This window comes from Glandiceps talaboti, chromosome 5 (genome assembly GCF_964340395.1).
Source record: "Glandiceps talaboti chromosome 5, keGlaTala1.1, whole genome shotgun sequence".
Lineage (NCBI taxonomy): Eukaryota > Metazoa > Hemichordata > Enteropneusta > Spengelidae > Glandiceps > Glandiceps talaboti.
In genome coordinates, this window is record NC_135553.1 from 6,413,740 (window position 1) to 6,426,975 (window position 13,236).

At 34.9% G+C, this 13,236-nt stretch overlaps 1 protein-coding gene across 2 annotated transcripts; it reads right to left on the reverse strand.

Annotated features, from left to right (window-relative positions):
- Positions 1–4,070: 4,070 nt before the first annotated feature.
- LOC144434888 (sorcin-like) lies at positions 4,071–13,079 on the reverse strand. Of its 2 annotated transcripts, none has more exons than XM_078123405.1 (7): positions 12,943–13,079; positions 11,543–12,001; positions 11,290–11,417; positions 9,967–10,041; positions 9,573–9,647; positions 8,047–8,215; positions 4,071–7,412 (listed from the first exon to the last, which is right to left on the reverse strand). In XM_078123405.1, exons 1-7 carry the CDS (start codon positions 12,985–12,987, stop codon positions 7,374–7,376), a joined length of 990 nt encoding a protein of 329 aa, XP_077979531.1. In that variant the 5' UTR covers positions 12,988–13,079; the 3' UTR covers positions 4,071–7,373. The 2 variants fall into 2 exon arrangements, with proteins under 2 accessions (XP_077979531.1, XP_077979530.1); XM_078123404.1 differs by having other exon boundaries at positions 9,967–10,044.
- Positions 13,080–13,236: the final 157 nt, after the last annotated feature.

Sequence of the window (13,236 nt, forward strand, 5' to 3'; positions counted from 1 at the left end):
TGTACTCATTTACTTGCGATATATTGCATGTCAAAGAATTAACGCTGGAGACGTTGGTCGTCATGAAGTCTCTGCCTTTGGTTAGATAGACGAATTGAACCACATGCACTCTTTAAAGTGTAAATGAAATGTTCCAATCTATTGTACATTATCTGTAAGTCTTTGATCAACAACTTGAAGAAGTGTGAACGGTGTAGAACGATGCCGATTTCTGTATTTTCTATGAACATGGGCTGGGGTCAGAATTTACGGCAGGGGGGGACAAATGGGGGGGGGGCATGGAAACAATTGAGGGTTCAAAGGGGGAGGCATGAAAATTCTGATGGTCTGAAAGTGTGTGTGTGGGGGGGGGGGGGTGGGGGGGTGGGGGGGCGGTTCCGAAATATTTTGCTCATGATTTGAACCAAATTAAACCTCAGGTGCGGTCGTTTACCAAGTAAATTAAAAAATTTCTCGCGGTTTTGTCGCAATACCTTCTAAAACCTATATTCAGTAATGAGTTCGGTGACAGCCATGCGAATGTATTTGTGTATGCCTTCCTCTGTCGGTATGTCTGTCTGTCTAGTCTCTGTCTGTGTCCCTCTCACTATCTCCATCTGTCTGTCTGTCTGTCTGTCTGTCTGTCTGTCTATCTGTCTGTCTGTCTCTGTCTCTCTTTCTGTGGCGACTTTTTGAGCATTCAAACCTCAGGAGGAGGAGTCCTCCCACACCCTTACCTCCCCACTAGCTATCACGGCGATGTTTCAGTGCCCAGAATCAAGATTGAAAGATAAAATCCTGCTGACTACTGTAAGTATCTTAAAGTACAACCCAATGTGAGACCTTTCTCACAAAGCCCACATATATTAATTTTGTAAAGAAATATCTCATTGTTATGTATGAACTTGATTTCCACTGTTAGTTTACAGTTGTAATGTAATGTACCATACTGTACATATACATCTCTGAAGTGGAGCGGGGGGGGGGGGGGATACTGTATAATTACACATTTAATGTGCATGCAAGTACAATATTTCACGCTTCTTACTCTACGAGTATTTCCTGCGATTGAATGGCGCCCTCTTTAGATGAAAAGCTGTTGTACCGGTAATGCTGGGCTCAGATTTCCAGCTGCAGGCCTCCTGGTCCGATTCTTACTATCCATAGCGGTAAGATTGTGACAAAAACAAGTCTATAATACGGTGTGATGTAGACATATTCTTATACCTACCTGTTCTTACCGCTGACAGAGCTGCCATACATGATACTGATGCTGTTATTGTTAAACATCAATATATCGCAAACAACAACAGTGGTCAGTGAAATCATGCAACGTTTTTAAAAGGCGACATAAAATGTTAGAGGTCACAGGGATTCAATTTTACTCACCAGAGAGTTCCTTAAATCGTGGAGAAGCCAAACTACATTAATATCTCTGCAAACACCCCTCAACGCCATCGTCGCAAACCACGGCCTGTTTTACGGCAACGTTCTTAACGCGCCTCCCACAATTTTAGAAATAATAACTCTGGCTTGCGAGAGTGCTCAACGTATGTACAGTGCAACAACTGCATGGGTTCCGATCCCGAGTCCCATACCAAAGCTCATCTTCATGTGAAAAGTGCTGGAAACACGTGTTCCACAAGTATCAGATGGTTGAAGTGAATTGGCCAATCACTGACCTGTTGCTCACAATAATGACTTGCTAATTGGCCAATCACTGGCCTGTTACTCGATTGGCCAATTTGAGACCACACACAGGTGTTTAATGTCCATTCAAATTATATAATCTTCCCAAACACTTTCAGTAGCGTGAGGATTTAGATGTTTTGATGGGGTTACACAGCTGTTTAAACTATATTGGGCCTCGAAATTTCACCTTTATAAAAAGTGCATTTGATTGGCGTGAACATGGTGCATGGAGTAAGTTGCTTAATGAACTTGAGTCGGGCTAAGAAATACCACGATATTTACAACTCAGTCTCTATTACTTTGATTTCACCCAGGAATATCTTCAGTGTTTCAGGAAAATGCAATTCGTTGATAATGGAATCGATTGCACAGTGACACTAAGCTGACATGGCCACTATCTGGCTTGATACGTACATGTATTAAGTCGTTCGTCGTCGTGCCAGATAGTCAAACCTCTGGCCTACATCCTGGGGCCTACAATCGTTGCCATATCGTAATAATTGATAGCTGACTTATAGCAATACGATATACTGTGGTGTAGGGTAGAGACATCTGACATGACGTACGACCAGACTTAACAGTGTCACGGTACAACACACATGTATTAAGTCCAATGAAGATGAGATCCACTCAAGGATTTACAGTAACACAAAGTACAGGTTGCCTTGTTCTTTTAGGTTACTTCTCTCACAGTGTGACATGAAATATATCACACGAGCGCCAGGGGTAGCTACAAAGGTAAATCACGGACTGGCCGGCTGGCTACTATCACCCCTTTGGAGTCTGAGACCTATTTTGTAGTTGGTACAATTAGACCACAGGGCACTCGGGCTTAGTTAGGTTTACGAAAACAAACAAACAAACAAACAAACAATGAATGAATGAATGAATGAATGAATGAATGAATGAATGAATGAATGAAGAAATAATAATCATCAACAAGAGAGTTACAAATCATTATTAACAAGAATTGCTATGTTTTTCTATATGCGAAATTGCCACAATTGTACATTTCATAACCCATTGGGTATGTACTGTTGTACAATTGTGACCATTTCACATATAGGAAAACATATAGTAATTCTTGTAGTTGATAATGATTTCTCTGACGCGTGTAAGTATTTATTTATGTATTTTTTGCTGGTTTACTTATTTATTTATTTTGTTTGTTTTCATAAACATAACTAACAAAAATTCAAAATGCTGTCTTCATTGATGGACCGTAACTCATACAGTCTCCGTTGTATTGTTGTAGTTCGTTGCTTTATATACAACCCATAACACCAAAGTAAAGTGTTTTCTGTATGTACCACAATCGTTATAGCATCCATATCAAGTGAAAAAGTACTGTTTCATTTGCTAATTGACCACATTAGAAAAGTCACATGCTATGCTTGTAAATAAACCAATTGAAACAGTATACTTTTACACTTGATATTAATGCTACAAACTAGTGTAGCACATAGAGTGCTTTACTTCAGTGTTACTCATTGTATTAGCAAATGAAACAGTATACTTTTACACTTGATATGAATGCTATAAACAAGTGTAGCACATAGAGAAAGTGCTTTACTTCAGTGTTACTCATTGTATTAGCAAATGAAACAGTATACTTTTACACTTGATATGAATGCTATAAACAAGTGTAGCACATAGAGAAATAGTCTCGCTACCAGACTCGTGACTATCATCCCTAATCTGTTTATGTATGCTGAGCGGCTTAGCTGCGAGAAGAGAGGGACTTGCCTATAAACAAGTGTAGCACATAGAGAAAGTACTTTAATTCAGTTTACTCGTTGTACAACCAAACAAGGTCTGATATTCTCCTCTCAGTACAAGTTTCCAGAGAAAAGTTTGTACCTCAATAGGAGGCCCAGTTTGATTTGTGAATGACACATTCTCTAACTAACGATAAGTTTGTCAATACTAGTATGTTAACTAACACTCAAGTTTATTTTGTTGAGGGGAATGTGGACTTTACAAATTGTATGATATTTTGTTGTATTTGTCCCTGCAGCATTTTAGATCTATCTCAAATGAATACAGATATCAAGTTGTATAAAAGTGAATTTCTGAGTTGAATTATCAGCAAGAAAGAAAATATAAGAACAGTAATAAAACACAAACATTTTATATTTCAGATAAAACAGGTACGAGATTGGAAATTTGTATTAACATGAAAAGAAAACCGTAAGAAATGCTCCACTTCTGAATATTGGAGGTGTCCAAACATAAACAGTAACAAGTTATACTGTTTACAACAAATATTGACAAATGTTAACCATTGTAATGCATATCATGCCATTAAAGTGCTCATATGGATGTGAAAAGAATATTTATTTTGCCTTATTTAATGAATAAAACAGCGTTACTGTAGTACATTTTTGACTTTGAAAAGTAAGTTCTTGTTTGAAACTCAATAATTGCAAAACAAATTGAAATGTGTAAAAAGTTTGTTACTGTACGTACAGGAAGTGATTTTTTAACAAAATGGGTAAAAATTATAATCTTTACTCACTCAAGTAATTGGACTATCTCTTCATGGTGGTGTTTGAATGCGGAAGTGACAGATGCTTGACGTAATATTATTAAATGTAGTGATGTACTTATTCTTGCCCATATGACCATTTTAATAGCTATGTCCCTGTGGTGAAATATTGCATAGAAATGTACCATGTGTATGACTAGTCTCCTTATGTATGATTCCTTACATGGTTCTGTGTTGGTCTGGCCCTGGCAAGATATTTGGTAGATCACTCCACACACATTTTACTGACTGATGTATCTTAAAAGTCGTGCTGTCTGGCCATCACCAGTCCATGCATAAATACCACCACCAGAGGGCGCCAGATTACCTGAATTTGAAGTTTTCTGATTTGCAGGATAGTGATATATTTAACTCAAATACAGGAACTGATTTTCCCACTACCCGGTACATAGTGAAATTCATTGATAGGAAATGACCACCCTGGAATATAGGTCAAAAAAATGTATTACGCTTCTAACAAAATCGTGGCAATTATTTTGAAAATATTGCAAAATTATTCCTGAATGTTTTATTCTAACTGAAATCACTTCTGAATCTTATAAATTAATTTCATTATTTTATCCCATATGAAATTTGATTATAGTCATATACACAAAAATTAAAAATATGTGTTAAATAGTGTTAAAGTGTTAAAATCAGACAATTATAGCAGGAAGATGATATTAAAATATTCAGCTTTTTAAAAAATCAAAACTTTGTATTGTTGCATCTTTATTAATGCTGATTGTTAAAGGACTAATCACGGCAAATGTAACTTTAATTCTCATTGGTTGCAATATCTACATTGTTATTTGTTAAAATCACCTCTATTCAAAACTGTCTTAATACTTCTGATTGGTTCACACATTCTGACTATTGCCATGACAAAACACACAATTGCAAATCTGGCTGAATGCATGTATGAAGCCCATATAGCCAAGTGTGGTATCGGACTTCAAAACTTCAAGCAAATGGTACTTTTATGGGCATATTCTAGATTTGCAACAGGTGTATATCCAAGTGTAAGCTGGTTTGTATGAAATCTGTATAACGCCAAGTGCCAGCCAAGGTCTACATCAAACTGTATATATCACTTGTACAACCACAGACAGTGACGATCTTTATGGTACAACCATATATTTCTATGTCATCAGTTTTGTAGTTCTACACCAAAACAATGGGTGTCTATGTCATCAGTTCTGTAGTCCTACATCATCACAATGTGTGTCTATGTCATCAGTTTTGTAGTCCTACATCATGACAATGTGTGTCTATGTCATCAGTTTTGTAGTCCTACATCATGACAATGTGTGTCTATGTCATCAGTTCTGTAGTCCTACATCATGACAATGTGTGTCTATGTCATCAGTTTTGTAGCCCTGCATCATGACAATGTGTGTCTATGTCATCAGTTCTGTAGTCCTACATCATGACAATGTGTGTCTATGTCATCAGTTCTGTGGTCCTACATCATGGCAATGTGTGTCTATGTTATCAGTCATGTAGGTCTGTGTGTCTATGTCATCAGTTCTGTAGTCCCACATCATGACAATAGTTGTCTATGTCATCAGTTCTGTAGTTTTTTCATCGTGAAAACACATTTCTGTGTCATCGATTTTTGTAGAACTGAATTTACATTCTTAAATCTTACAATATTTCTGAAAACCTCATTGAAGTTGGCTAGATTAGATCTCTTGACCTACACCAATTGATCTTCACCACTTTTTAAGAAAATCCTTTAAAAATTGAATATCAACCCTGCACGGTACTCTTCCCACCACACTACTCCTGAAGAATTACATTTACAGTACGGTAATACTGCAATTAAATACGCCACCTTGTAAAATCACCCAGTCACATCATCATTAAATATACAAACACAGATAAAAATAATTACAATAACACACAAATTAATTAAATTCACAATTTTCAACATGAGATTACAATTAGATTACCACAACCTGATTAAAATGTGAACTAGGGTAGGACTAAATATGTTGTCTATATTTACAACATTGCCACATTTCATCAGAACTTTTTAGACATTGTGTCCTCTTTGTATAATACTTGACCTCTCCTAATTCACATTTTCATCATATTGTGTATATATGATTATTAAAAATTCAGTCAGTTAGCCACACTATGTCTATCATTATTTAATATTCTACCATTTGTATTTCTTAACATGCTGTTGCTCATTACAAAAAATTCATAATTATTAAAAATGCAGCTATTTTGCCACAATGTGTCTTAATATTCATCCGTTGCTCATTATAAAAAATTCCACCATTTCCCTGCACTACATTTATATTATTAAATATTAAGCAAGTTTCTCCATGTTACGTTATCATTATTAAATTTTCAGAAATTTCCCAACACTATTTTTATCATTAAAAATTCAGCCTTTAAAATACATCTATACTATACCTACAATTGTTCACCTTATAGCGAGGAAACCTTGGAGTAAAAAATTATATCAAAAATATTTTCTTTCCAAATCTTGATAGCAAATTGGTATAGTCTTGTTTTGTGGAATCTGAAAGATGACCTTAAAATGCCCTTAAATAGTTGCTGTAATTAATTCAAGAGGAATTTATATATTCGTAGATGTGTTGATATACCCTATAGTGCACAACCATGGAAGTTCAAATTTCATTGACACCTCACTTGGTAGATTATGCTAATTCAATCGGTCTAAATTTTCCTGACACCCTACATCACATGGAGAAAGATTAAGTGAGACAATTACAATGTTGTAATACAGGACTAAATATTGAACATATGTATTTTCCCTTGTAAAGTCCAATATTGATGAAAATTAGTATTTATCTTCTGTAATACACAAATTAATGGGGTCTTGAACTTAGCTTAATTTCTTTCTGCCAACAAATCAGATTAAATCATCAACACAAAATTCTGTCAAGTTTGAATTAGCATAAGTTAAAATGAGGCTTATGGAAGGCTAACACTCCAATGATAGTGCAGTAGGGGTTAAAGGTCATGAGATTTTCTAGAGATATTCTGTTGTCCACACTAGAAATACTGTATGTAATGCAAAGGGCAAGAGTAAGTTGAAAGTAACATGATTCAAGGTCTGTTTGCCTGGTGTCTTCCTGAACTTGAATTCATAATTTAAAATACCAGAAGTACTGTAAAAGTTTTCAAAGTTTTCTCATTACTGATATGAGCCATTCTCTAGGACCATTTCTAGAAACTAAAAAGAATGACATACTACGGTAAGTTGATAGGATTTCAATGTCAGCTGTATTTTACAACAGATAATTTAATAAAGACAGTTAGTGATGCATACTGGGTTATTTTCATATGAGCTGCAGAACACACATTGCCTCTTTTCAGTATTTTATAGTATGTAAGAAATGGCTTGATTTTGTCATTTCACCTTGGAAGTTTATGTCAAGGTCAGCAAAGATGTTACACATTTAAGCAATACTTCTGATACTACTTGACTTTCATTTTTGACATTGAAGGTCTTGAAGATGAAACCATTAGAAATGGCTTTTTCAGAAATCATAGTGTCTGACACTAACATCATTCATGTTATACAAGTTTGTGACAGGGTATACTAAATCAGACCAAGTACAGTTAGATAAATCGCACTCTGATGTTGTCAGTTGGTTACACTGCATCTGGTATGCATGAGACATGACTTCAAAGTTCATTCCAAACTTAACTTTCAAGGTCAAGAACAGAGATCCTTTTCCATGGCAAAATGTTTATGATTCACCTGTACATATACAGTAAGAATTCTGTAAGTGGTCATAACTTTACACTTGTTTTGCACACAACAATAAAATGTTACTCATTATTTCCATTACCTGGTAACTCACCTGTTCATATGTAACTGTGATCCAGCCTGATCTCTGTGAATCTTTTACTTTAAATGCTTCTGTTAATGATCTCAGCATCACACAACATTGGATGAAATCATCAAAATTTATTGTGTTCATACTTTTCCTGTCAAACCTGGCTACAACAAGTCGACAAAAGTCCATGGATCTGTTGACAAAAATTTTGAAATATCTAATTTTGAAATATCTAAACCAATAATATATAAAGCTATTCGATAAATCTGCAGGAAAATAACATTACTATGTCAAAAGTGCATATTTATATCTACTTTCAACTTAGTATATAAAGAAACAAGGTTGTCATTATTTTGTTTGGGCACGTATAAATATCATAACAGCTGTCACACTGTGTTGTCATAATGACACAAAATACATGTTATTTATATTCTTGAAATACATAACTTCATTTGTTATGGAAAATATTGGTATTAATAACAGCTGAAGAGTTTCTAACAGTCAATTTGTGTAGTACAACTCAAGCATGATATAGATAATTATTACAGATAAATGAGAGAAACAGGAAGGTTTTGCCTACCACAGGATTTCACATCAAGATTAAAGAATGAAATTATATTCATAATTGTTAGCAATGACAGCTGTAAGTTGAGAACAGTCAGTTTGTGTATGGCAAGCATTGTGTATAAATATAGCTAGATTTGGAATACCATAGGATTTCACATCAAGAACAAAGAATGAAATTATATTCATAATTATTAGCAATGGCAGCTCTAAGTTGATTTTGAATACCACAGGATTTCACATCAAGAACAAAGAATGAAATTATATTCATAATTGTTAGCAATGGCAGCTCTAAGTTGATTTTGAATACCACAGGATTTCACATCAAGAACAAAGAATGAAATTATATTCATAATTGTTAGCAACAGCAGCTCTAAGTTGATTTTGAATACCACAGGATTTCACATCAAGAAAACATAGAATGACGTATTATTCATAATGATACAGGAATCAAACAGTTGAAACTGGTACAGAAGTAATAAAAACACTTTCTTTCTTTATTTCCCCTTTATGTTATTGTATTTATTGAGTACCTGATTACATATGTGTGTACAGATTTGGGGGTTGTATTTATTGAGTGCCAGATTACATATGTGTGTACAGATTTGGGTGATCTTACAAGTCTCAGGGTAGTAAAAGTCAGTTGGGTTTACTTACAAATTTAGGACAACAACACACCAACTACAATATTATTTGTGGATAACCAGACAGGTGTTCATTGTGTGATTGCTAGACTGGAACTAACTGACTTGATAACCCTTGGCAATACTAGTAGTCATAAAATGCACCAAAAAAATCAAATCATACAGATATGAAAATCAAACTGAACTATATCAGGTTGGTAAATAGATAGCTGCTCATACGGAAACAGGGTTGATCATCACCACAGACTGAATTCATTATACAATCTAAACTATCTGACTAATAGTGATGTAAGTAGGAAATACCTGCAAAGACTGAGAGACAAGACATTTTGGTATACTTACAGATTATATCCAAATGTTTTAAAAGCATTATTGAGTTCACCAGCATCAATATTACCAGACCTGTCCTGATCAAACCTACAAATCCCAGGTGAAAAATATATCAATAAATTAAAAAGGATAGAAAACTAACCAAAATCTCATCAATAACATGACTGATAAAATATGTTTTCATTACTTTGGATTTAAGAAGACTGCTGTGTTACTGAAAGTTTTAATACTAGTATGACAAGTACAATTTGACTACTGATAACATAACTAGCAATACTTCAGAAATGATATCAATCCTTATACATTTATTCATGCACACTGGGCATGCATATTTGTTTTCAGTGTTGTACTCTTCCTTTTTTGATGCTGACCTTTATTGCCTAAGAAAACGTTATATTGAACTTACTTGTCAAAACACTGTTTCCAATCTTGTATATACTTCCAGAGGGCAGCAAATTCATTGATATCAATTGTACCATCTCTGCTGAAAAAATGTATGATCAACGGCTAATTCTGTATGCACTATAGTATCCACTACTCACCGTGTTATTTAGGCAGAAGAAGAATGCATGTTTTATTGATAGGAGAACCTGGCTGTTCTATTTTCCATCCACCAAGAAGTGATTAAATTTTGAAAGCCATAAAGGATTCTGTTAATGAATACTTTATTTTTGAGGCCAAATTTTTTTCAATTTTTTTCTTGTAACATATAAATTTACTGATATCAGAATTAAAGTAAGATGAGTATCAATCCAGTTGTCCACAAAACTTACAAAAATAAAGTATTCAATAGTACATACAGAGATTCCTGAAAACATTCCTTGAGAAGCCAGAAAGGACAGTACTTGTATCTGTGTCATCATTCTTACTGAACTGTTATGACTATTTGTGACATACTCACAGATTCCATTGCAATAAATACAATTCATTTCCACTGGCTTGCTGGCAACTGTTACATTTTTTTTATTCATTCACATTGACATTTGAGTATTTTCAGAACTAATATAGAAGGAACTCGAATCTTTGAATGTAAAATTTGGCAGAATCATAGGCTTTGCACTCTTGCAGTAGATCTGCTGCTGAAAAGGTCATTCTAATAGAGTTATGTCAGTTACCAGAGAAATTTTTATATTTTTTTCTGTGCAAGAATCATTCACTCAGTTATAACAGTTCAATGTTAAAATATCAGAACATGCCAATTGAAAATAAGGACCAATATCAGAGAATACCATGCATGATTTTGTCAGCAGAGAAAATGATTGCAAGTGTGTAGTATTTTGCATGTGGTAAATACTTAGATGCATTCTGTGTGCTCACATCCATTCTTTTACATTGTTTAGTATATTGTTTAAGGAGCTATATATGGCTTCCCCTGAAAGCCTGTGCTTATTGTACAAAATCAAGGATTCTTCCGCTAATAGTAAAGTGACATGAAAAGAGTTCTTGTCATTTTCCAGTATATCGTAATGATGTCATTTTTCAGGATCCTTTTGATGTTGTTTTACTTGTGACACAAAATTACCAGTCAGGTCATTTTCAACGTATTATTGATGGGATCGGCCAAGAATTTTATTTCAGTAAGTAATAATTTTTAATATGGGAGCCAGGGACTTTCCGTGTGGTTTGAAATTCTGAGAGTTTCAAGGACTGCTTAGTAAATGACCCTAGAATTTGAAATACATTTCTGCTATGGCACATACACATTGTATACAGAGACTTGACTACTTACTGATTCCTGTCAAACATTCCAATCATAAGACGACATGTTTCTGAATTGAAAGGTGACCAGTTACCATTCAGTAAAACTTGTCTCAATTCATCAGCTGTTATTTTACCATTTCCATCCACATCTACAACCTTTTAAAAAAAGTAAAACAAAAATATATAGTTCACTTGATATATGACATGTGTGATATTCATACTTCTCTATTTCAAATTATACATAATATCAATCTCAAATTGCCATAGCTCTTATCTCTTACCTTGAACCAACTCCACAATTGTGGATCTACACCTGGTGGAGCAGGTGGACCACCCCCATATCCACCATATCCTGGCTGTCCTCCTCCATACCCAGACTGTGGATTGTATCCGCCATAACCACTCTGTGGAGGGGGTGCACCATAGCCTTGTTGGGGTGGGGGTGCACCATATCCTTGTTGGGGTGCAGGTGCACCATATCGTTGTTGCTGTTGGGGTGCACCATACCCTTGCTGGGGAGGAGCACTGCCATACCCTTGTTGTGGTGGGGCACCATATTGTGCAGGTTGTGTGCCACCATAGCCTTGGGGAGGGGCAGCACCATAGCCTTGTTGTGGGGTAGCACCACTATAACCTTGTTGGGGAGGGGCACTACCATATCCTTGTTGTGGGGGTGGTGCTGTTTGAGGACTACCATATGCTGGTTGTCCATACGCTGCTCCTCCAGCTGGTGCTCCAGACTGTTAACACAAGCAATATTCAAATCATCAATCCTTAAAAACTTTAGAAAGATCAAATACAATTGCCTTCAACAGAAAAAATAATGTATGGTGGAGGATACCATTATATTTTGCATATTTTATTCTTTTTACATATTTATGAATATGTTGCCTTTGTCACAGAATTTACTGTTTGTTCATAAACTACCAGTACACTTTGTGCTATTAAATATACAAAATTAAATATGAGAAAGTTACTTCAATAAAAATGCAAAAATTACTATTGTTCTAAATTTACCCCCCCCCCCCCGATATTTGACTAAACACAAAAATGAATACTTTGCAATTTGAAGTGTTAAATATTAAAATATTAAGTTTGATCAAACTTTCAACTGCTTTATACATTTACCTTTATCAATGAAACATTTCGGAGTAGTATATAGCTTATGAAATGTAAACATATTTGATATTTGAAATTCGTTACAGATATATCCATACTGGATATGAATTATGAATATGAGGGGGGGGTGGGGTTGAATTAATATATTAACAGTGGTCAATAATTGAAATATTAATATTACAATCCTACCAAATAACTACAAGGTGTAATTTCAAAAGTTAGTAATCCTGTTGGCAAACAACGTTAGCCATAGAAAACAACCTCTTGGCTGATATTACAAAATAAAATATTATTATTTCAATAATTTTTTCTTTCAAACTGATATTTGGAAGCAAGACAACCAAATGATGTGTGAAAGTGTAGCAAATTTTTTTTTTTTTTTTTATCTAAAATAAAATATTTTGAGTGTAAAATGAGTGCAATTAGACTAAGTATTAGTTTTAGCACTTATCACCCATTCCTCACTGATTGAATTTCAGTTGATGTTTTCGTTCACGATTTAGTCTCATTCATGTGAAGTGCACACACACTGCTGTGTTGTCTTGGTAACGTCTCAACAAACCTGATACTGAGGATTATAAGGTGTATTAGTTCCTCCCCAAGACATTTTCAACCATTACTGCGCTACGACAGCCGAACGCCACCTCCTAAAATTTAAACTGAAGTACACAGGTGCACTTCTCAAGTGTAACTTCCGGGGTTTACAAACAGTAGGGAGGCAGGCGCGACTTTGTTGAATCACGTGACTTCTACAAAATAAGAGGCGGAAAATCTCTCTTTGTATGCAACGTCTAATACAATATTTTATGTACATGAATTCTATGATTATTGGTATTTTATAACTACATGTTAACTG